We start from the raw sequence: 26,222 nt of genomic DNA, 5'->3' as shown, positions 1-26,222 counted from the left end.
AGCCCCTCGCCCCACACTGGTGGAGGGGTGAGGAGTTACTAACTCCTTTTCTTTCCACAGTCCAGTGTATCCAGAACAAGCCCCTGTATTTTGCCGATCGACTGTATGACTCCATGAAGGTAAGAGAGGTCCATGTTTCCACACTAGGCTTTTCTTTTGTGTCTCCAAACTAAGTCTCCTTGACTATGGAGGAAGGAACCCCACTGTCTAGAGACAGGAGTGCCCCTCGTCAGTTGTGATTGTATTTAACAGGTGAAAAAGCCACAAAACCATCTTCTGCCTCTCCCAACTACTTGAACACATTTGCGTACAGGTAGAAAATAAAGTGCCCGGGAGGGACGAAATACCAGGTGGTAATTGTGTCTGATTCCTGCTCAGATTTCTTATTGATCCCCTCCTGTTACCTCAGAGTGAAGACAAGCAGGGACAGGAGAGATTATTAAGTGACCAATGTACAACGGATGTTGTGCAACTTACTTTACCTTAAGTTATTACCAAAGAACCTGAGGCTTATTATTATTTTGTTGTCATTATGTTCTTTATAGTTGAGGAGACTGGTACTCCGAAAGCTTCCGCTTGTTTGAGGTTATATAGCCAGATTTGAACTTGAGTCTCACTCCAAAGCCAGCTCAGCAACTTTCCCTTGGATGAACTGTCTCTTTCCATAATCCCATCCCGTTTTCCATGCCTCAAATGTGCCTCGTGCTTTCTAGCTTCCAAGCCTATCCATTTTCTCCTGGGTCATCCCCTTGTCCACACTGCCTCTCCCCAGTCTCTCCTCAGCCTCCGTATCAAATATGACCTGTTCTTTGGTGCCTCTGGAAGTGAATTCAGTCATCTTTATTGATCAGACAATTCACAATAGCACAGAGCCACAAAGAAAACATGGTGGCATGTCTCCTCTAAACCACTAAGGGCCAGGAACTTTTTGTTACATGTGGAAACTCACATACTTCTTGATCTGAGCCCTACAGTAGTTAGTGCTCAGTACACATTTATCGAACACACAAGTGTGGGTTTGTGCTGATGTCATCCTGGTGTTTCATGATCTTTTTCTCTCATGGAATAGTTACGCTGTTACCTTAAATCTCTTAGAGGGCAGCGTCAAGAATTCAGATGAGTTCCATGTGCAAGAAAACTTACTAGATCCATTTTTAATTATCACTGAACACTGACTGATTCACATTGTCGGTGAATTGTAACTCGGAACGCCTGCTTGACTTTCAGGGCAAGGGAACTCGTGATAAGGTCCTGATCAGAATCATGGTCTCCCGCAGTGAAGTGGACATGTTGAAAATTAGATCTGAATTCAAGAGAAAGTACGGCAAGTCCCTCTACTACTACATCCAGGTGAGCCCTGCAGTGCCGTGTCGGCCCTGCCTTGCCATCCAGAGGGCCCGGGTCCATGGGCGAATGGTCTGTTAGAACAGTGACGGAGTAGTGGTTTTGTTTTCTAACTCACTGAGAAAGAGCTGCTAGTCATCAGTTATCAGGGATTTATTTTGAAATAAATTATTTACAATTCGTCTTGGGATCCTATAGAGTCAGGCAAAATATTTTCTATATCCCACATCTGTTTATTCTGCAATGATAATCTGTTTATTCTGCAGTGGTAATTGGTGTTCCTGATGATGGCCTTGTGAGACTTGCTGACATCCTCAAGAGACTTAGATCAGTTCAGTTTTATATTTTATTATATTTCCATTTCTTGAAAAATCTCCTGTGATAGGCCTGGCAACTTTTACTCAGAACTCCCATCTCTCCATCAATTTAGTCTCTCTGTTTTGGAGAGACAGATCAATTGTGTCTAAGGAGTGATTGCATTTTTGGTGGTCCTACTGTGTGTAGTTCAGATAGGTGTTGCCATCCCCCTTTCTAAAAGATCCTGACATTTCCAAAAACACATCAGTGGTTACCAAGGGTGAATTTAGAAGTGGTTTAGATAGTTATATCCAGGTTTATTAGGGCATATGTTTAAAGTTCAGGGACCATTTAGGACTTTAGTAATTGTTTCTTCACCATACTCGCTTATTTCTATGTGGTCTTAAGAACCCAGGACATAGCACAGTGAGGCAGGAAAATATCCCATCTTCTTTGGAAGGGAGAGGATCAGGACGAAAAGTGGTGGTGTTTGCAGGACCTCACGGCAGTGAGAGCAGGTTGGGTTCTGTTGCCCTGGTCACTTATCATGTTAATCCCCAGTACCTCACATCCATTTACTCTTGTAGTAATAATGTGACTTGAAAGCCTTCCCTAGGCCATACTCCCTGAGGGTCCTCCGATGATGATGATGGTTCGGGTGTGGTCTTCTAGGCCTTTGTGTCTGGGCAGGTCTCACAGAGTCCTCTCTGTTAATAGTGGGAGAGGCTCCGCCTGCATGTTATTGCGAAGTTTGGGTCTTTTTCTTGATACCGAATTTCCTTTTTCTCCTTGGCCATTTGTAGCAAGACACCAAGGGGGACTACCAGAAGGCGCTGCTGTACCTGTGTGGTGGGGACGACTGAGGCCTGCAACAGCCCGAGCATCCAGGAGTGCTTCCAGCTAACAGTTCTAGAAAATCAGCTTGCAACTAACAGCCCCCCTGAGCCCCTCCCCGTGAGGATGACGTTAGCATTGCCCCCTGTCCCGTCCGTATTTCAGTTGCCTCAGCATTGCCTGGCTTTCCCGTCTAGTCTCTCCTTTTAGCCAAAGAAATGAACATTCCAAGGATTTGGAAGTGAAATCTATGATGTGAAACACTTTGCCTCTTGTGTACTGTGTCATAAACAGTTGAATAAACCGAATTTTTACTTTAGACTAAACAACCACTTTGTTGACCTCGCTTTCAATCTGTGTAAAAATCAGATGTACTTAAGGGGTGTGTTGTTTAGCTGGCAAAGCTGTCCCTAGAGGAAGAACACTCTAGAATCAAGGTGTCTGATATAGTGGCCACTATGCAGATGTGTCTGTTTCCATTTAATTTATATGAAATGAAATAAGTTCGTTTTCCGTCACGCCATTCGCATTTCCAATGCTCAGTAGCCACTCAGCAGCGAATGGGTTGAACAGCACCAGTCGAGAACATTGCCATTGTAACGGAAAGTTCTCTGGGACAACTCTGCGTGCCCAGGAGCTGATACAACCTCTGGGGGAAATTGTCCCAGCATCACCCCTCAGGTGCTGATTTTCTGTAAGTAAATAAGGTGAAAACAAACATCAGTGGTGGCCTCAAACTGGGAAGGGAAATGGGGTGGGAAGGTAGATTCTGTTTAGCCGTTAGATTTACAGAAAAAGCCTCGAGGACTCACCTCTCCGTGACTCAGGCTACAGCATTCTCGTACATGACGTCTGACAAAAGTGGATTGGGGCCACAGAAGAAAGTGATTGTTTGTGACTATTAAGAAAGATGACCTATAGGAGAAGGTAACATTTGCTATGTGCCATAAAGTCTAAGGCGAAGTTTTATAGCTAGGAGGAATCTCTCGACGCATTCTTAGAGTCTGTTGAATAAGAGGTAATTCATACAACTGGTACACATTTCAAAAGGCACAAAGACTATATACAGTGAAAATTATGTCTCCCACTCTCCCCAAACAGCCAGGAGCTTCCCTGGAGTCCCGTGGTTCCTTATCCTTTCGGACTGCACAATAAGCATATATGTGTTACTTATGTATTTATGTTCATAATGTAAAGGTGCTGTTCACAGGCTGCTAGCCCAAGATGCTGCAGTTTGCATATACAGGTGCTTCTCTGGAGCAGGGTATAAGGCTGGGCATCAGTGGGAGTGAGGAGGTGATGGTAGAGGGTGAGTTGACTATCCCCGAACCCATACACTACATTCTCCTTGTTAGAAGATGCTGAATGAACCACTAATTCTTGACATTTGGCTGAGCCTTGGTGAGGATCAGCTGTGGATCCATATGTGCCTCCCCTGTATCTTTCTTGGCAAATTCTAGTAAATTCATAGGGAAAATTACATAGTCTGCAGGCAGTAGGTAGGTGTGGAAATAAATATGTGAAATGGCTAGTTGGATAGAAGTGGGAAGTTTGGAGAAATGGAGAGTGCTTGCCCCACTTCAAACATTCAAATTCAACTAAAACAATACTGTGTCGATCAGACAAAATACATCTATGAGCTGACTGATTTGCTCTTTTGACCCTTTGATAAACTTTAGTTAGAAACTCGATGAAGCTTGGCGCTTGAGTCACTAGTGGCCCATGAAGTGTCTAAGGCCACTGAGATATTCTTTAAAAAGCAGGTTATGCAAAAATAGGGTGTTTTCTCAAGTGTATCTTCCTATGCATATTAGAATCGAAGTCTCAAATCCCAAAATATACCTTTCCATGTAACTTGGTGCAGAGTTCAAGGAACTGCATAAAAAGTAGACCTTTTTGTTTAACCCAAATTGTCATGTTGAACTCAGGATTGATAGGGCTGGGCAGAGACTGTCAAGGGCAATGTTTCAGATCTGGAAATATTTAGGCTTTGTTTCCTCCCACCATACGGTGTGTTTCAAGTGGCAAAGGGAACCTGGTAAAGGAGAAAGCAAGGCTATGCAGCCAGCGTGAGGGCAGGCTTATGCTCACACCGTGCCCAGGACAGCCAGGCCACCAGCATGAGGGAAAATCCAAAAGGCAGGCAGGCACAGGAAAGGCTCCCGGGGAACTTCCAAACGCTGTCTGCCGTCTCCCCTGTATGGAGCAGTGTCGTCTAGTGTTTTCCAAAACTGACAGAATGCTTGGAATTTGGTCCCATATTCTTCTGGATTCCAGCCCGTCTTCCTCAGTCAAGCTGTACAAACCATTTCTTGAAGTAGGGATAACCATCTGGAGATTTGAATAGTCTCCCAATTTTACTTTGTAAAGAGAAGGAAAAGGGCACAGGCAGGCTTTAACGTTTTGTCAACTGATGATAACTTCGATTTTATTCTTCGAAGAGGTCGTCAGTGCCTGCAGTGCGGCCATGAAAGTCACAGAACTATGACTGTGAAATTATCCCCTAGACTGCATGGTGGGGCTGGACAGGTTGTTACATTTGCACAGTTCCAAACGGCACCCTTTACACTGTGGTCTACGTCAACGGCATCTCCCGTGTAGCAGTGCACAACCTGAGTAGCCATACGCAATGGCCCTGGGTGGTGACCCCAGGCGTGCGTGGCCTGTTAGGCCTTTTGTTCCAGATTAAAGTTGGAAGACAAATCTTACTTGGAAACAGATGGAAAAACCTCCGAAGGTCTCTTTTTTTCCCATGGAATCTCGATCTTTAGACTGGTTTTACGGGGCTATGCACAAATGACTATGCATATGAATCTTCTCAGTGTGCGAAGTTCCTATGGTGTGAATTATTAGTAAAGATAGCTAAGGCAGGGAAAACCAGGCTCACAAAGTGGCTACATTTAGCAAGAAAAATGATTTGAGGACAGAAATCTTTTAAATCAATTTTTAGTCTTTAAATGGCTCCAATCTCCAGGCCTCTCCTCACGTTTTGACAAACGGCTTTGGCTTCTTATCCACATCAGTTTATTTGACCTCCTTTTCCCATCAACTACTAAAATGAAAACTGCTGCGAGAAAGAGAGGGAGCAATTTTAAACATCTCATAGCAATGAGGCAGAACATGCTATAGCCATCAAGTTCTAGTTGTTCATTCTATTTATTGAAAAAAGCCTGTAGCCTGATTTCTTTTATGCGAGTACATTTGAGCAAGCAAAGTTTATAGAGATGACTTATCTCATTACATTAGAAGAGTGATTTGCTATCTCAGCATCTATAAGCAATTTTAACAGACATTTCTGGATGAAGAAAAGCTTTTGTAAATATATGCGAAAGACACAATTTCATCAAGCATTAAATTGGAGGTGCCCTGGAAAAATATTACATTTGTTCATTCAATTAGCTTGATTGTGGCTGAATTTTGTCCACGGAAGGCAGCATTTCTGCAGAAAAACAGGAGCATTCCCTATGTCAGCAGGTTTCCTAAAACAGAAAAGCACACTTTCCTCCTTTGTAAGTCCTCTTTTGCATTTGTGCTGTTCCTAGCTATGCGTCCCTAATCAGGCTGCTCAGTCTTGTTCTCCACAGTAGAGAGCAAGGGGAGAGTGAACCAGAAGCCAAATATTTAGGCCTTATGGAATCCAAACCCAGCGATTCCAACTTTAAATAGCCTGCATCTAGTCTAAAAGCTAGGCGAGTTCTGAGCAAAACTGGGACTGAGGAAGTGGAGAATGGCTGCTGTGCCAGAGGGCTTTCTTGGACCCCTGAAATCGCACTAAAGAAATGAGCTATTTAGGATAATCACTAGCCCTCCTATCTCCTCCCCTTGGTGTGGTGCAGTTGAAACCATCAGCTTTCTATTAATAAGAAACAAATCAGAAAAGACTCATTATGTCAATGGAACCTGGCCGTGGGGGTGGCTGTTATTTTTAAACAGTAGGTGATGACAAATTAGGACTTTCCCAGCTATTTATCCATTGTAGCCCAAGGCTATCATACTTCCAAGTAAATTTCCGGAGATCAATTAATTCAAGGATTAGCAAGGAGTTTGGATCAGAAATAGAGAAATGTTTCAAATAAGGTTTAGGTTTCTATATCAGAGATTTCAAATTTTACCATGGTTTCTTGAGCTCTGCAGAACCATCTCAGTTTTAACGGATCACTTTTGTCCTAATAGATATGAACTAATAGATATATGATTGTGAAGATTAGAGTTGAGCAGGTAATATAGGACCTCACCCATTTACTTATTCATTCAGCGACTTATTACTCTATTCAATAAATAGGCCTATTATGTGTGTGTTACTGAACTGAGCATCGGAGATTTGAAGAACGAGGCAATACTGATCATGTAGAATGATAAGGGCTGTGATTGAGGGAGGCACAGTTAAGGCACTTGGGGGTCCGAAGTAGCTGATCCTCACCCAAGCCGAAGCATCTGGAAAGTTGCTGGAAAAGGTAATTCTTGAAGCAGAATTATTTTTTTCTGACATACAAGAGGAATACATATTCATTGTTGAAATGGGAAAATATAGAAAATTATAAAGAAGAAAATCCAAGTTATCTGGAACTTCAGCTAGAATCAGTTACTGTTAACATTTTGGCAGGCTGACCTGTTTGAGAATAACCTCTAGTTTCCATGGTAGTAAGCTCATCCGGAAAGAATGAGAGTCAGCATTCCCCCTCTTCGAGAGTGAAAATTAGACTTCCTTTTCCCCACGGAAGAGGTAAGTGGCTTTTGATTTTTCAGTCTAGTTTCAAGAACATGAAGGCCTGGATTGTCTCAAAAGGGAAGGTTCTGGGGTAAAAGGAAGAAATGAATAACCTACCCTTGGGACAGCTGGGTTTCCAGATATGAGTGAGTTGGTTCCCAGCTGAAGAGGATGGTGGCCCAGCTGAAGGGGATGGTGGCCCACTTCCATTCAGCACCTGAGTGTCCTGACCTCTCATGGGGGAGCCTGGGTGCTTGCAGGGGATCGAGAACTTGCCCACAACAGTGCTGGCTGCCTCTGGGAACATTTTAGTGCCTGGGTGTGGTGAATGGGGAATGAGGTCCTGCTAATGTTAAAATCTATTTTCCAATCGTAATTTGATTTTATACTACTTTTTTTCCCCAATCACCAGAACAGCCTACGTCCCATGATGAACCACTAGAAGGGAATCTTTTTATGTTTATCTTCTGACTTATTTTTCTTTTTGACATTTTATGATCTACAATATCTATTCTAGATAAATCATAAGTATTCTGGATACCTCAGAGCTCCATAATTTAGATCTGACTCTGTGCTTTAAAGATCCTAAGTTGGCTAAATTTTGTGTATCAGTAGGGAAAACAGGTTCCTATTAGAGGCATAAACCGAGAAAAAGAGAATGAAGGATGCACTCCTTATATCTTATTCCAAGTTGTAGGGAAAACAAAGAAAAACAACAGAAAATGATTTCAGAGCATAGATGAAACAAAGACTCAGAATCAGACCTTTTCATCCAGTTAGCGAGAAAACTGCCAGCTCTGTTTTAACATGAAGTTTCCATGTAAATTTACATCTGGCTTCTAATATGAACAGGTACAGAGTAAGGTAAGGTACATCCATCTCGTTCTGAACCTCTGTATCCTTTTTTTTCTTCTTGGCGGAGCCTTCCAAATCTCTGCATGAAAATCTAGGCCCTGTGGAGGCTGAGGCTGTTGTAAATTGTCTTCTGTCAGTAAACCTCATCTCCCAGCTCCCTTAAGCCCTACGCTTACATGACCTTTCTCCTGATGCCCTGGAATCATTCCCGCCAATCCCCGTCCTGCTTTGCTCAGTTCTTCCTGCCCAACAGGGGCGGTCATTCTTGAAGAATAAGCTCTACGCAGCAATTGAAATATCACACCCCTGTCTCCTTCCATTGTCACAAGTAACTATTTGCCTCTACTCAGAACATTTTTTATGGTTCCTCACCTTACTACAAATAACCAGCCAGGCACTGATGAATTCAGAGATAATAACACAAGTTGTTTATTTGCCACAAAGGATGTGCTACACAAGTTCAGAGGCCAGATAACAACTTTTTCTTCTTTTCTCTTATCTACCTGCTGCTCTGCCAAAGATGCCACCGCCCCTATTAGCCTTTGCATTAAGATATTGTCTCCATGTGAACATATTAATTGAGAGGGGTGATTTCAATTAATCCTAAATTACTATAAAAAGATTTATAGTCATTTATCATTTCTTCAGAGAATGTGGTTCTTAAAGAATGGGATGTGGGACAGGGAGGTTTTTCTTTTTTCTTTTTTGCTATTTTTATTTTGTACTTTAATAATATCATCAACAACAACTAGTAATAAACTGCTTTTCTTTACATTCTTATGGATTTTAGGTAATTATTGCCTTTTCCTCTGGAGACATAACCTACAGTCAAAAAAGGGGTACCACATTGTGAAATTAATAAATCCCAGTAGTCAACGGCTTGAATACAATCCCCAGGGGCAGGAAATAAAACAAGTGTCACAAGAGGCAAGCACCTATAAGGACAGTGAGCTCGGGAATCCACCATTTCAATGCCACTGACCCAGAGAGTAGGTACCCTTTCTCCTGGCACCTGGTGCCACCACCTCAAAGGGGTGATTTTTGGCCTATGGTCTGAAGAGGTCGTTTCAAACGACACAAGAGTTTCTTTGAGAAGAGATGCAACAAGAAATGTTTAAGTATGAATGAATAAGAGTCATGCTAAAGTCCAAAGTCAGGGAAGAACCTGACTATTCCACTAGGGCAGCATAATACAGTGAAGTTTTCAGTACTGTGCAGGTATGAGGGTGTGTCTACGGGTTGAAACAAAATCACGGTTGTTCTTGGGGCTGGGCTAGTTTTCTGTCCTAGGTTTAGCAGGATGTCGCTGTGACTATGGAGCTCTCGCTGAAATCTGAGACCCGTGAGTGGGTGGGCACGAGTGACAGCACTGAGATAGGGAATGTGCAGTAGAACCCTTTACATTAGGGCTCAGGGAAAACGGGCTATAAATGAAGAGCTGGCTGCCTCCTGCTGGCAGGAGGGAGCCTGGAAAATGGACATGGAAGGCAGGATCTCAAACTTACACTGTAGGTGCGGGCCCATGAAGCCACAACTGGGCAAGATCACACTCTTCCGCTTGATGTCGTTGAAGGCCTCCCTCAGGTGGAAGCGATTCTCTTCCTGAGGGAAGCCATGCAGGTGCCAGGTGAACAGGGAGATCCCTATATTGCATTGGACCAGGACCTTCCCTCCCTCTCTCTGACGCAGTCGATTAAGTCTACTGCTTCTTGAAAGTGGGAGCTAATGTCAGGCATGTGGCTCCTTCCCTTGGGATCCATCTGTAGTGCAGGTGGATTGAAACAGAATGCACATAGGCCTCGGACGTCCACCGTGAGGCATTCAGCAGAGCTGTGCTGTGCAGGTGGGCAGGACCTTGCACCTGGATGCAGGGTAGGCACTTCTGGGGTAGAGGACCGGAAGGACTGGTATGGGCTGGGCTTCCCTGGTCCTAGGGCGGCCTTGGCTGATGCTGGGCACTGGTTCCCCACCCTGGCTATTGCGGACCCTTTGGGTTTCAATTTTCTTTTGGGAAATGAGTTTTACAGCCAAACGACGCTCAAGAGATTCCGAGTAGAACGCCTCACTTCCGGGTTAGAGGAGTACGAGCAGGCGGGGTACGAGGTGAGCACGTCCCGCACCGCCACCGCGCCGCAGAGGGGGGTTGACGCTGAGGAGCCACGCAGGGCGAGGGCGGAGCACCGCGCAGGGCCGGGCACGCGGGGGCGCCCCGCGGGGCTGCGGCCGTGACCCAGCCCGGCGCCCTGCGCCCAGCCGGCTTCCCGCCTCGCACGCTCGGCGTCCTGGCGGCCGGGCCAGGGTTTCGCGTGGAGTATTGAGGATAACAAAACGTGCGGCGTTCCTGGAAACCGAAGATAAGTAAGACATGTAACTGCAAGAGCGGGGTCAGATGGGTCATTAATATATTCTTGATGTCTTTTATACTGGAACTCTGGCTCAGGTATCAGAAGTATTTGAGAATCCCCTTCCTCCCCCTAGAGATAAATTAAATCAGTCATTTCTCCCTTCTCCCCTAAAAAAAATACAGATTCGAGGGGGCCCTGTGGTTAGCCTGTGTTTAGATTCAGCTCTACTGCTGCAAGTCCCTGGTGAGAGGGCCATGGGACAGTGAGGACGACGGGCTCAACCCCAACACAGGTGGATTTCCCTTGAACCCCACTGTGAGCCTGAGAAGTTCAACTAAAGTTGAATCCTTTCCCTGAAATCTCCCCAGTGTGTCCTGTGCATCTACTCCCCTGGGAATAATATTTACTGTATAACGTTGTGAGGATTAAATAAGATAATTCAGGTAATGTCCTTAGCATAGTCCTTGGTAGAGTGGAAGCATTTAATAAATCAAAGAAATAAATTTCATATGTATACACATACACAATACTGTCCTTGTCACAAGTAGTATTGTTAGAAAGTTGGCTCTCATGGACCTTGGAGACACTCTTCCCACTGTGTGGTGTTTGCAAAGGGCGGTGGACAATAGTTTCAGGGGTCCCATGTGCCTTGTCCTTCTGTGGCCTGTTTCCATTTGGGAATTTGGCCTCCTTGGTTCTCTTAGCTTTCTCTCATCAAATAATTTGGGAGGTGACACCTACCACCTTCCTTTCTGTCTGTCAGCAAATCACAAGACTTGACTTTGTGAGCCCATCAGGGAAATGTACAGTGTTTGGATCTTTGTAGGTGTCAAAGTTAACATCATTCACCTTGGCAATGAGACAGGTTATTTTTTCTTTCCCTCCACCTCCCCTGCAGCTTTATTGAAATATAATAAACAATTAGCTGCTCGTATTTACGTTGTACAATTCAGTGAGTTTTTTCAATTATAGTTGGCATACAATAATATATTAGTTTCAGTTGTACAGCATTCCTTTTCTTAAATGCCTTTAAATGTATATATATTTATTTTCTTTTTATGGTGACATTGGTTAACAATATCCAATAAGTTTCAGCTGTACACTTTAACAGTAAGGCATATATATGTTTACTCTGTGTGTTCACCTTCCATAGTTAGATTTCTTTCTGTCACCACATATTTGACCCCCTTTACCCCGTCTACCTCTTCCCTCCCCGCTCCTCTCTGGTAAGTGCTAGTCTATTGTCCATGTCCATGAGTCTCTGTTTGTAATGTTCATTTGTTGCTTTTAGGTTTATATCCCACATATAAGTGATATCATGTGATTTTCTACGTTTTCAATCTGGCTTATTTCACTTAGCTGATTATCTCATGGTCCATCCAAGTTGTCGCGAATGGCAGTATTTCATCTCTTCTTATGGCCGAGTAATATTCCATTGTATATATGTACCACATCTTCTTTATCCAGCCATCTCTTGTAGACACTTTGGTTGTTTTCATGTCCTGACCACTGTGAATAATGCTACTATGAACATCAGTGTGCAAATATCTTTTTGGATATAGGTTTTCAAGTCTTTGGGGTAAATACCCAAAGGGATTGCTGGATCATAAGGTAGATTAATTCTTAGTTTTTTGAGGAACCTCCATAGTGTTTTCCATAGTGGCTGTACCAGTTTGCTGTCCCACCAGCAATGTATGAGGATTCCTTTATCTCCAACACACAACATTCCTTTTTTTAAAAAAGAACATTTCTGTCAACTGTGGACCATATCAAGTTGGTGAATATATGTAGGTTGATGATGGGTAGGTAATACTGTTTCATGCTGGCCATTTCCTCTTGTGCCTGAAAACCGTTTACAGTTTTATGAGCTAACACAGACCAGTTCCTTTAGGGGTAATATATTTTTGGTGGAAGATTACAGAGGTAAAATGCCATTTTCATCATCTTACATCAAGAATTACCCTATCAACATGACCTATCACTGTCATGTTAATGTTGATCACCTGGCTGAAGGAATGTTTGTCAGGTTTCTCCCTATAAACTTGCTTTTTCCCTGTTTTCATGGTGCCCTCTGTGGAAGGAAGTCACTATGCACAGCCCACACTTAAGGAGTGGGGAGTACTGTGCCACCTCCTTGAGCATGGAGTAGCTACACAAGTTATTTGGAATTCAGTACAGAGGATTTGTCTCTTTTCCTTATTTATTTATTTATTTGGTCATTAATTTATGTCATGGACTCGTGAATATTTATCTCATACTTTGGGTTATAATCCAATGCAAGCATACCTCATATTATTGTGCTTCACTGTTTTGCACATTACAGATGTTGCATTTTTTACAAACTGAAGGCAAGGCCCTCCACCAGCAAAAACATTATGACTCTATTGAGGTGGTCTGGAACTGGAGTCGCAGTATTTCTCAGGTATGCCTGTACCACTTGTTGCTCAGATTGTTCCAGCTTTGGCCACTGGGAGCACTTTCAGCTGGCTCTTGTGTCCCTTTGACACATCAACCTAGATTTCTTTTTCTTAGCATTTCTTTACTTTCTGGCACTTCAAGGTGCTCCAGGTTCATATTATATGTTTTCTGCCCCAGTCTTTGAATCTGCCATTTTTCAAAGGAGGCCTTCCATTTGTTGGAGGATGGTATCAGAAATCTGGGCATTAGATGTGCTCATTGCTACTGGAATGTCATTGCTTCTAGATCTTCTCAGCTGAAAGAGCAAGGAAATATGAATATACTAACCTGTATACATACACATGTAGAAAATTTCCTATATGTAACCATTTATACCTATATTACCACTCCAACAGTGAGAAACCTGGTTACTACCACTTGCCAACATTACTTAATTGTTTAGTTCCTACATGCATGTACAGCAATATCAGATGTTAACCCTAATCCACAAGGAAACAACTTTATCATTTAGAGTACAATGCTGTGAGCATTTCCTTTTTCCTTTAGTGTGACAGATTCTATTCATTTCCAAAGTTGCTTAGATCAGCACCATTCCCGCCCACCCCCCTTGTTGGAGTTCACACATTTGTAATATGGTTGGGTTGTTTGTCACATTTTGTATTTCATTCTGGGATCCCCTTGGCTCCTAAATCATTTTTTCTAATTTGCAGCATCACACAGAATAGTTTTACCACTCCAAAATCCATTGCACTTCATCTACTCAACCTCATCCCAGAGGGGCAACCACTGATTTGTTTACCAGCTTTGTAGTTTTGTCTTTCCAGAATGTTATATAATTTGAATCAAAGTAGTAGGTAACTTTTTCAGGTGGGCTTCTTTCATTTAGCAATATGCATTTAAGATCCATCCATGACGTTTAGTGGTTTGACAACTTGTTTCTTTTTATAACTAGGTAATATTCCATTGTCTGGATATACCACAGTTTGTTTTTCCATTCACCTATTAAAGGACATGTTAGCCACTTTTCTGATACCATCCTCCAACGAATGGAAGGCCTCCTTTGAAAAATGGCAGATTCAAATGGGCATTTATGAATAAAGCTGTCATACACATCTCTGCAGATTTTTGTAGGGACATACATTTCAGCTTATTTGGATAAATATCTAGGAGTACAATTGTTGAGCCATAAGATAAGACTGTATAATTTTGTAAGAAACTGAAAACCTGTCTTTCAAAGTGGCCGTATCATTTTGAATTCCTATTAGCAGTGAATGAGTGTTCCCATTGCTCTGCATCCTTGCCAGCATTTGGGGTTGTCAGTTTTTTTGGATGTAGTCATTTTAATAGTCGTATAGTGGTATCTCATTGTTGTTTTTATTTGTAATTCCCTAATGAAAATTCTGTTAGTACCTCTTCATATGCTTATTTGCCATCTGTATATTTTCTTTAGTGAGGTGTCTATTCAGATCTTTTGCTCCTTTTTTTGGGGGGGGTTGACTTTTAAGAGTTCTCTTTGTGTTTTCTTTTTTAAGTTTATTTTTCAATTACAGTTGACATAAAATATTATATTAGCTTCAGGTATACAACATAGTGAAGTGATCTCATGAAGTGATTGCCCTGATAAAAGAATTCTTTCATATTTTAGATATAAGCCCTTTATTAGGTATATGTTCTGCACATCTTCCAGTCCATGCCTTGTCTTTTCATTCTATTAACAGCATCTCTTACAGAGCAGAAGTATTACTTTTAATGAAATTCAATTTATCAATTCTTTTCATTCGTAGACTGCGCTATTGATGTTCTATTTAAAAACTTATCGCCAAACTCAAGCTCATGTAGCTTTTCGATGTTTTCATCAAGAAGTTTTTATAGTTCTCCATATTACATTTAGGATTGCCATCCATTCTGAGTTAATTTTTGTGTAAGGTGTATGTCTACGTCTATGAATATGCACATGGATATTCAGTTGGTCCAGCACCATATGTTGAAAAGCCAACATTTATTTTTTCTTATTTGCAAAATACTTCTGTTCAGTTTGTGGAACAAGAGTCCTGTGGAAGCAAGCTTTGAGCACTCTGCCATCGTCATTGAGGTCTCTCATAACCTCCACGTATTGTTTTCATTCGCCCATCTCCTTGCCAATCAGATGTTATCTGCTACTTACTTACTAAAGAGAACTACAGCTCTATTTTTTCAGTAGCACAGAAGAGGAACTGCTCTCTCTCTGTGTGTGTATGTGTGTGTGCTGCGTGTGCAACAAGGATAGGAATTTGGTTGGAGAGCTTCTACTTTAGCCTTGAAGATAGAAAACCCTTAAGACAGGAGAGAGTCTAATTAGCATACATTTTGGATACAATTCACCTTTTAGGAAAAATATAGACTCATGCAGTTCTGACGCATGCACGTGCCTCCCAAGGCCTGGGGAAGCCAGGTGGGAGCTCTCCATGTCCCATACCTAGGAATTGGGGGAAGAATTTCATGACTATAACGCATGTTAAAACATTAAACATTACAGTATATGAAATTGGCTACATATTTCACCACCCTATTTATTCCAGAGTGTCTGAAAATCACTGCTGGTTTTTTTTTTTTTTTTTTTTGCTTATGATGAATTAAACATAAAGAAGAGTGCCATCTTGTGGGCATCTCTTTTACTACCACAACCGCATCAGATCTTTGTGGAAGCCCATCAACCCTACAGAATCTTTCTGCTTGTAGACACATCTCTGTATATCCACAGAGGGCAACTGATCATTGCACTCTCTTCAGTTCTTTTACCTACAACGAATCATTCTATGGGCTTTTATTTTCATAAATGACTGAAAAGTACTTCCTAATTACATATAAAGTTAGTCATAGCATGGTATTAATATTGACATTTGTAATTAAAAAATGGCACACTATCAGTTCCTTAATGTATTCTGATTCCATTTTGTATAGAAGTTTGACTGACAAGTCCCACAGTGACTGAGTGCACATGGAATGGGAATTTGAGAAGTTTCTAGGAAGGATGTTTTATATTCAGTGTCATAATGAGTTTGATGTTTTCAATGGCTAGTCTTGTCTTAAAGAATATACTTATCATTTACTTATCAGTGTGAGGAAAGAACCAAGACAGTCCAGTCAGTAGCAAAAATGTTTTAGTAGCAGTTCAGGGACCACTTGAGCCAGATTGTAGATGAGAGGCCAGGATAGGGAACTGGATGCCAGAAAACTTGTTTGAGAGATGGAGCCAAGGAGGTCATGCTAATTATAGCTGTGAGACCCCCTTCTGATTCCAGGTTTGCTGTGTTTTTTTGGTTGTTATTTTGTTTGTTTGTTTGTTTTTAACCATGAGACCTTGGGCAAATCCCTACATCTTATTGTTTTTTTTTCTTAAGTCTGTAAAATGACAAATTTGAAATGTAGAATCTCCAGGGTCCCTTGAAGACCTGAAATTTGTTGTATCAAAGAGAAAGCCTCATTTCTTAATCCTTCATAGCACAGGCTTTCTGGCCAAAGGCAGGATTTATCACAAAGCTTCTTATTTTTTGTGAAAGTCCTCGGTAGAGCATTCTGAAGCTATGGAAGTGGTTTATATTTTGCATAATTAACAAGTTATTGAAATACTTGAATAAAATTACTTCCATCAATATTTTTATCCTCACTCTGAATTCCTACAGCCCTATTGGAGGGAGTATCAGAGAAAACACACTCGCATTTACACTCAAAGACTGAGGCAGCCGGGCCCTTGCTTCACTGGGGGTATGTGTTCTCCTTGCAGCTGGGTGCAGTCAGTATCTCAGGCAATGATGGGTGACGTGAGCCACCCAGCCTGCAGCTGCTACATCTACTTCATGCTGTCGCTATCTGACAATGGTGTTAATACTTGGGAAATAAACCATTCCTTCTATGGCATTTGGGGTTAGGTGTCATTTCATGAAGAAGACTTTCTCTGTTCCCAAATCACTAAGGAACAATTGCTTTGCATTTGTGTATAATTCATGTGTATATATTTGAAGAGTTCTCATACATTTAATGAGAAGTCTCAAACATTCCTCTTTGCTCGAACGAATGTAATTTAAAGTGTTTTGGGGGAAGAGTAGAGATCTAAAATCCAACAAGGTACTGGAAAGTTCATCCCAGAATTACAGCATATCTTTGTCAAAATTATGCTTCCGTGAGTCGTCAGGTGTTCCTTTTAAAAAAATGTAGAACAGAAATTGTTTTGATAATGTTTGACCACAAGAGGGCACTGTAACAAAACACCTCATGGCTCAAAAATGTACATCCTTCCCCTCAAACTGTACATGCTGCGATTTCTGGCTGGTCTTATGACATAAAGCTCACTGTCACAAATATTATTTCAAAATGCATGAAAAGAGATTTTTTAAAAGAATGTCGGTAGCCCGGAAAGTGAATTCGGAACACAAGTTAAACTACTTTGATTAGGTGGAGGTGCTTTATAAATCCTTCATCTATTTCCAAAAAAGGTGCAAAGAGTTTCAAAACCTTTACTTCCTTTAACAACAGACCAAACAACACAAAGTCAAAACATTTTAGGAACATTTCTATTTCCAAATTAGAGCTTTTTTGGATTATTCTTCTAAGATCTGTCTAGATATGTGATTTAAAAAACCAACCAACCCTACCCTCCAATCTAGATACAGCTCTCAGAGAAAATGTTACCTCTTCCAGAATACAGATATTTGAAAAAGAAAGTGGGGGAAAGGCTGTATGAAAGTCTCTGAAGTAAATTAAAGGGCCCAGACTACATTTCTCTAGTACACAGATAACACTCGAAGGCATCATTGCCAGCAATAAATAACCTTTATATTTAAACAATCTCTAGTGATAATAAAATAATTAGAAAAATTTGTGTGCATCTGTACTATTATTAACATGGCTTTGCTTAAAGGAAATTGAGCTGGTTATTCACGGATATTAGGAGAATGTCCCTGCCCCTTCTCAGATGACATGTTTATACTCAGGCAGCACTTCTAAATTTTTAATAGAGACAAAGAGATTCCATTTAATTAGGTAGAGTGACTTGTTTATGTGCAGGTTATACATTTATGAGTTCTAATGAAGAACAGAAATTACCTATTGAGCAGCCTTTGAAGTTTCGCTTGTTTAAGGATAATTGTCAACCCAGCTCAATGGAAAAGGCATCTCAGTCCATCGAGGAATTGAGAGTAGAGCACAGGGAGTTAAGTCTACGTATAATAATTGCACAAACTGTGTGTCGATCAGCGTTCAAAGGATTTTTTTCTCTCCCAAATCAAAGCTCTTCCACTGTACATTTGACTGGAATATTGAAACTGAGTTGTAGGAAAATAATGTTGAGGAAACAGGACATTTTTTATTTCTTAAAAAATACCTGCACCATCTATATAAAACTTTTTTTTTCTTATCTTTCAGTTTTTACTTCATATATTCTGTGTAGCCTATTTTCTTTGCAAATTAGATCACATAAATGTGTTATTGTCAAAAGCATTTTTCCACATTCATAAATCCTTCCTGACAATGAAAAGTTAATTTTTCTTAACCTCTGACCTAAGGTAAAAATTCCAAATATTTGCATGCCTTAGATGTACTGCAAAAAGGCCACCTAAATTAATGAGGTTTTTCGAATCGGTGTATAGAAATGAATTACAAAGCTTAAGAAGTCGAAGAGATTTCTTGTGATTTTTAAAGCAATATTAATGATCGTATGGAATGAGAAATCGGGCTTTGTGTTATTACTATAGGATTAGTTTTTAGTTCCTGAAAGCCGATCTATTTATGGGTATGTAGAATGGAATTAAACTCTGAAAAGGTTAATTTTATATTAAAAAAAATGTTCTGTAGAAGGTCTATTTCCTATCACCTTTTATAAGTTTCCCTTTGAATGGTAGTTGCAATCTGCATTTGGAGTGAGTCCAGGAAGCTTGAATAATAATGTAATCCCTGGTGGAGCCTCTCTCAGGGGAGGGAGTAGGGTAAATGAAATGCTACGTACAGGTTTCTGGCAATGTATTCATCTTGATATTATCACAGCTGATGGATTGTAGCAAGGCGACTCCTATTACTTGCATTTGCCATCTTTAGTGCACGTTATAATTTCCGTGTGGAAAACAAAACCCCAGCATACCAAAGAAATAAAACCTAATTGAAAAGTAGTATCTTAAAAATATTCATCGAAAGAAAAAGATTCGTCTTTCTGCAGGGTAAACAGAGAGTAGAGAATAAAAAACTAAAGAAGAAAGGAAAAGAAACCATTGCCGTTTGCTTAGTTTGCTGACCACATTGAAGGCTCTCGAACATTTTAGCACTTGCACATCCATTTTCTCTTTCATCTGTTTGCTTGTCTAATTTATTTTTATAAGAAAACTCTACTTCTCTTGTGCGGAGCCAACATCATGCAGCTGAAATCTTGGATGGTGTGGGTTTAGGATCAAACAGGACCTAATAAGTTGGGATTTGTTCCCTTATTGATCTTATTGCTTGGGTCGGCCTGACAAGCTGCAAAGTGATCGGGAGAAATTAGGGCAGCAGCCTTTCAGAGGAATGTGTCTTGGCTGGGGCTCTACCTCTAAATGGGAGAGCAAGAGGTGACAAACAGCGAAAATCCGAAAATCCGGGGTCTTGAAGCCTGGCACACTGGAAGTGGGTTCAGAGGAATGCCCAGCAGCATAAACATTAAACGTGGAAGATGCTAGCTGATTTCTTTTTGTTGATTTTATTTTAGGTTCTTGCAGGTAGGCTGATGTTCTTGATTAGAGTTGCTCAATATGCTTAATTCAGGCCTAATTTAAGAAAGCAAAGCTTCGTGACTTTGTGGGAGTATGGGAGACACTGGAAAGAAGGGCAGGACACCATCTGTATAAGAGAGAAGCAAAGGAGTTTGGTACTTTTTTAGAGAGTTCACTTAGGAGTCAAAAAATACTTAGGAGTTGTTTAAAGGAAGCTACAGGAAATTGAAGTGAGAAAAAAAGATTTGTGAACAAATTAAACTCTCTTACCAGTAAATGGAAAGAAACTGTTACTAAAAATAAGTCATTTCTGCCAAGTCTTCAAAAACAGAGAATTGAAGTAAACAACTATTCATGGTCTTATTGGATAACTTGAACTAGGGAGCATTAAAATCTGTCTTCTATTATGGTAGATAACCCATGTTTAATGTTCTTACAGAACAAGAACTGCAGCATTTTCATTTGTTTTCATCAATAAGAAAATTTGTGTATAGATTCTATATCATATTCCACAACCACTGCTGTCGGCTCAGGCATTAAGTATCATGTTCTGCTTCTGTCCACCTTTTAATGTTGCAGAAAAGCAAGAGGAAAAACCAGAACAGAACGGATTATCCACTACAAGTGAAATATTATCAAGGACGGTGGCACACCCTGTACTGAGAGCTGATTTCTGGAGGCTCTTTGGCAAGGTATTTATAGATGCGATCTTTTTGTCAATACCTTTATGCCACTTTTTGTTCCTTTACTGGGTGAATTAACCTTAGGTTCTTGTTAAATCTCTTTTCGGAAGAGAAAATGATGTACATTGTTATGACTGAGTACTACCAGGGGAAATGTCAGCTGGGGTAGACTGTCACTTTCAGGGGTGCTTTTTACTGGGGATGTGGCTGTCACCAGCTGCTTCAATGTCAGCTCCTTGGTTGGCCTCCTTTCTGAGTTCAGTCCTGTGGGGTAAAGGAAAGAAGATACACAAAATCGTGCTAATGAGAAGGGATTTAGGGTGTGCCTTGGTATATTTGGGCAGAGAGACCTTCTTTTGCTTTTGGAGAAGGAACTTAATAGGAAGTTCCTATTAAGATAAAATAGGAAGGAACTTAAAGTCCCAATACCTCAAGCTTTTCATTTTGCACATGTATAAACTGAGGTCATTTGAAGCTCAGTGAATTGTTTAAGACAATACAGTGAATTCACAGTCAAATAATTTCAACCCTGCAGTGCACCTTTGATGAAGAAATTTCTGAGGAAAGGAGGGCATATTTTAGGGAATTGGAGGGTCCTTGATAAGTGGAGATAACGAAACTGTGGTCCTTCTTCCTCGAAATGTAGTTCTTGGCCCAGCATTATTGGCATCACCTGGAGCTGGTATGCAATGCAGCATCTCAGCCTCCGCCCCACAACTCCAGACCTACCAAATTAGAATCTGCAGTTCAACGAGATTTCCAGGTGATTTCTATACCTCATAGAATTTGAGAAGCACTGATGCCCCAAACCCACACTGGAGTTACTGGGCAACTCAAAGCTGCCTAATTTTAGCAGGTGTCATAGCTACTTCTAAAAAAGATGCTCTGGTAAGCAACATTTTTTGCTAAAGTGGGCACATTACATTTAAAAATACTAAATGCAAAGAATAAAAATAGTGATACTACACTGTGAGGGTGAAGATGTGGGGGAAATGGTGGTATTTAATTGTACAACCTTTTTGGAGGCAATTCGGTAACAGGTATCAAAGTCTTAAAAATGTGCATACTCTTTGATACAACAATTCCACTTCCCAGGAAGTTATTCTGCAGAAATAATTGAACTAGTTTGAAAAGATGTATGAATAAAAATATCATCCACATAACATAAAAAAGTAAATGGAGGAAAAAATTATAGAATACCACCAAACTAAGATAACAGACCAATATGACAAATATGGATTTAAAAATCCTAAACAAAATAATAGCAAGTCAAATACAACAGTACATTAAAGGATAATACATCATAATCAAGTGGGGTTCATTCCAGGGGCGCAAGGATGGCTCAACATATGCAAATCAATCAATGTGATATATTATATTAACAAAATAAGGGATAAAAAGCATGATCATATCAATAGATGCAGATAAAGCATTTGACAAGATACAACAATAAAATGAGTATAGAAAGAAGGTACCTCAACACAATAAAGGCCACACATAACAAACTCTCTGCTAATATCATATGGAGTGATGAAAAACTAAAAGCTTTTCATCTAAGATCAGTAACAAGGCAAGAACGCCCACTCTTACCACTGTTATTCAACATAGTACTGGAAGTCTCAGAGCAATCAGGCAAGAAGAAGAAATAAAAAGTATTCAAATTGGGAATGAAGACATAAATTTGTCACTTTTAGCAGGTGACATGATTCTATATATAGAAAACCCTAAAGATTCTACCAAAAAGCTGTTGGAAACAATAAATGAATACAGTAAAGTTGCAGGATTCAAAATCAATGTACAAAAATCCGTTGCATTCCTATATACTAACAATGAAATATCAGAAAAAAATGAAGAAAATTTCATTTGTAATTGAAACAAAAAGAATAAACTAATAATAAACTTAACAAAGATGTAAAAAATCTATATATTAAAAATTATAGGACATTGTTGAAAGAAATTGAAGAAGACACAAAGAAATGGACTGATATTCTGTGTTCATTGATTGGAAGAGATAACAGTTAAATGGCCATATTACCTAAAACAATATACAGATTTAATGCAATCCCCATCAAAATCCCAATGACAATTTTTAAAGAGAACAATAAAGTCATCAAATTTGTATGGAACCACAAAAGACCCCAAATAGCCAAAGCAATCCTGAGAAAAGAGAACAGAACTACAGATATCACACTCCCTGACATCATATTACACCTTAGAGCCACAATAATCAAAACAGTATGGTACTGGCAGAAAAACAGACTCACAGGCTAATAGAACAGAATTGAGAGCTAAGAAATAAACCCATATATATCTGGGCAACTAATTTTTGATAAAGGGTTGAAAAACACAATGGGGAAAAGAAAGCCTCTTTAATAGATGATACTGAGAAAACTGGAAAGCTGCATGCAAAAGTATAAAACTAGACTGCTATTTGACACCATACACAAATATTAACTCAAAATGGGTCAAAATATTAAGAATAGAGCTACCATATGACCTGAAAATCCCTATTCTGTGTATCTACCCCAGTATTTGAAAACACTTATTTGTAAAGGTATATGCACCCCTCTGTTTATTGCAGCATTATTCACAGTAGACAAGACATGGAAACAACCTAAGTGCCCTTTAATGGATGATTGGATAAAGAAGATGTGGTTGGTACATGTATACAATGGAATACTACTCAGCCATGATAAAGGATGAAATACTGCCATTTGCTACAACATGGATGGATCTTGATAGTATCATGCTTAGCAAAATAAGTCAGATGGAAAAGGATGAGAATCTTATGATTTCACTCATGTGGGATATAAAACATAAAGCACAAATGAACAAACAAACTCATAGATACAACAGAAGGATGGTTACCAGAGAAAAATGGGGGTGAGAGGAAGATGAAGAGGGTAAAAGGGGTCAAATACATGGTGACTAGACTATGGGTGGTGAGAACACAATGCAATATATAGATGATGAATTACACAATTGTACACTTAAAACTTATATGATGTTATTAACCAATGTCACCCCAATAAATTTAATAAAAAAAAAGAAATAAAAAAGGTGTCAGAAAAAAATGTCATTGTGTTTATGATAGCCAAAAAAATTGGAAATGGTCTCAGTATTCAACAGTAAAAGGTAAATAAGTTATGGAACCAATAGTGGAATACTTTGCAATCACTTAAAATAATAAAGGAGCATTTAATACTCCAAAAATATATATTTGTTGATGAGTGAAAAACTCATATTTTCATATTGTGTATAAAGTGATCTCATATCTTATTTAGAAATAGAAATACATTTTAAAACCTGGAGGGTCATTAAGGTAAATGTTAACAGTAGTTACTTCAGACAGTAAGATTATAGGTTATATTTTTCTTTTTGCTTATCTTCATTTTGTGGTTCTTTTACAATTGATGTATATTAATTACCTAATGAAATATGGTAGTATAGTTATTTTGGAAGAGCATTTTTTCTTTAAATCTTGAATATTTTCTTTTGGTACAAATTTCTAAAAGGAAAAACATAGCACCTTCTGTATAACTTTCCATTATACTGGCTATATTATATTAAAATTATCTATTAAACCTCCTCCTCCTCCAAGACTGTGAACACCTCGTTGACAAATACCTAGTCTTATGCATCTTTATATCTAGGGCCAAGCACAGAGTTTGGCACACAGCATGCAGTTAATGTTTTAAATGGATGAAAGAAAGGGTATTGGATGACCATATCTTTTTCATCATGAGTGGTCTATGGGAATAAGTTTTTAGCGCATCTGAATTGATTGCTATTACCTATAGATAATGCGCTTGATGAGATAACTGTGCAGGGACAAGTTCCACCTAACCTATTGGTTTAGCTGAGACCTCTACTCTGGTCCTAAATTGTTCCATGAGGTTGGGCCTGGGCTGAGTATGTCAGGAGGTCGGGCCTGTGAGGAAGTGTGCTTCCCAGGAGCTAACCACCATCTTCTCCAGTGGAGCCCACTGATCCCCAGGTGCCCCAAGAGGAATCCCAGGTGAGGACTATTATGGCCACACAAGTGGAAGTTCATAACAGCAGAAACTGAGTTTCCAGGTCCCCGTTTGTTTGTTTTGTTGTAGTTGTAATTTTGGGTCTTATCATTAGGAGATGGAATTGTGAGAGACTTGCACTATTGCTAACTAGTGCTACTCTATTTCAGCATGATGGTAAGAAGCATTTGCAAGTATTCCCTCACCTGATTTTCACCACCTCCTTATGATGTAGGTACCCATTTTACAGAGCAGGGCACTGAAACTGAAAAAGGCTAAGCTACTTGCTCCAAGTTCAGACATGAAGAGGTAGAGCTGGAATCCACATGGACAGAAGGGGCCTGACTCAGAGACCAAGCCATTCTTTTTCATTTGTTGGCCCCTAGAACAGTTGGGAGATGATCTTGAAAAACATCTGGGACAGGGTTGCGATTTGGTCCACAGTGTATATCCAAGAGGTTTCACAGTCATGCAATGACATGTAACTACTCGGGGCTTCCTTCCTCTGCCCTTCCCCTGGTTTATATCGTCATTGCAACATTTTGTGATTTACATTTATTTGTGTGATTATTTGATTGATACCTGTCTCTGTCACTCATTTGTGAGACCAGGAGAGCCACATCTGTTTTGCTTGTAATTGTATATACTTAGCACATACCAGTGTATCATAGCGCATAACAGTAGCAGCAGCAGCAGCAGCAGCAGCAGCAACAATGATTAAGAGTGATAACTAACACTTGCTGGACCCTTGTTAGGTGCCAGGTGTTGTCTGAGTGCTTAATACTAATCCGTGTAATGGAACTTTGATAAATCTTGGTTCCATGACTTTTATATAAGTTAAAAATAAATTTTGAGTTTATTTGTATGTATCTTTTTAGTGTTGTGGAGGTTTGGGAGATTGTTACAAGAACTGGAAGATATTGTACTCGAAGTAATTCAGCGGTGTAGCTTTTCTTTTTTGTACCTGACAAATATTTAAGTTCTCATGTTTTTACATTCTTTTTCATTTGTTGGTCCCTAGAACAAATTTTTAATAAACAAGAGAAAAGGCTAGACTCTTAACTGCTTAAACAAATTGAATAGCAATACCATTGAAATTGGGATTTAATTTTAATGGAGAAGTCTTTAACTAGCAGCTCTCTCGGGTGATGGGAAGGGAGGATTGTCTTTTAAGAAAGTTTCAAGCTGATGTCTATGTTGTAGCTGTTGTGACCTCCACTTAATTTATTGTCTTTTAGTGCAAAAATTGATGAGAATATAACCTTTGTAAGATTTTTATATTTTATTGGCTATAAAAGATAAAATATGGAGTAAAAGGAAGTAAAATAGTATTTTGTTAGGTCAGGGGATGGATTTATGCTCTAACTAACTAATAGGATAATCAGAGGGTCGTAAAGATCAGAGTCTCTGCCTCCTATCTCTTCTCTTTTTATGTGCGCATTCAACAAGCTTCTCTTTGCGGCTGTCAGATCCATGGGAGCTCACCCACACACCAGGCCCCTTTGTCCAAGGGCATTAACTCAACTGTTCAGATCAAGAAATCACGGAGGCTTCTGGTGCAGACAGCAATTGGGATAAGTCTAAATGAATCAGACACTTGACATGTGCAAATGGGATGTTTGTTCACAAGGGGCTCCATGCTGCATTGTGTCTTGAATGAAGAGGCAAAAACAAAGTGTGTGAGTGAAATTGAATTTTGCGGGCAACACACAAAAGGATCCAGTCTTGGAGAATTACTGTTGATTGTGGTATCGGGGAGGATGCTGGGAAGGCCAACCCCACCAATTCTCCAAACACACCCTCAGCAGCCCCCCCCACCCAAAGGAAAGAACAGAAAAGAAAGATATCAAATAAATTTCAAAGTGATTAAATTTGATTAGTGGCTCTCAAACTTCAGCTCAATCATCAGCATCACCTGGAAGGCTTGTTAAAACCCAGATTGCTGTGCGCCACACGCAGGGTTTCTGATTCAGTAGGTCTGGGTGGTGCTTGAGAATTTGGATCCCTAGTAA

General features: G+C 40.0%; 1 protein-coding gene and 1 long non-coding RNA gene across 2 annotated transcripts in view; both read left to right on the top strand.

The window, feature by feature from the left end:
• The window catches only part of ANXA2 (annexin A2), a 39,574-nt gene extending 36,770 nt beyond the window's left edge, over positions 1–2,804 (top strand). Inside the window, exons 11-13 of the mRNA XM_016126947.2 lie at positions 61–119; positions 1,228–1,350; positions 2,445–2,804. Coding sequence (XP_015982433.1) covers positions 61–119; positions 1,228–1,350; positions 2,445–2,504 — 242 coding nt within the window. The 3' untranslated portion in view covers positions 2,505–2,804. The remainder of the gene's footprint in view (positions 1–60; positions 120–1,227; positions 1,351–2,444) is intronic.
• A 9,733-nt stretch (positions 2,805–12,537) lies between these two features.
• On the top strand, positions 12,538–22,825 carry LOC107501127. The gene is made up of 3 exons (XR_001594694.2): positions 12,538–12,805; positions 20,094–20,206; positions 22,779–22,825. It is a non-coding gene; the product is annotated as an uncharacterized LOC107501127 (long non-coding RNA).
• Positions 22,826–26,222: the final 3,397 nt, after the last annotated feature.

Source organism: Rousettus aegyptiacus, unplaced genomic scaffold (genome assembly GCF_014176215.1).
Source record: "Rousettus aegyptiacus isolate mRouAeg1 unplaced genomic scaffold, mRouAeg1.p scaffold_m13_p_3, whole genome shotgun sequence".
In the NCBI taxonomy this organism is placed as follows: domain Eukaryota; kingdom Metazoa; phylum Chordata; class Mammalia; order Chiroptera; family Pteropodidae; genus Rousettus; species Rousettus aegyptiacus.
This window is presented reverse-complemented; position numbering and strand designations above follow the sequence as displayed.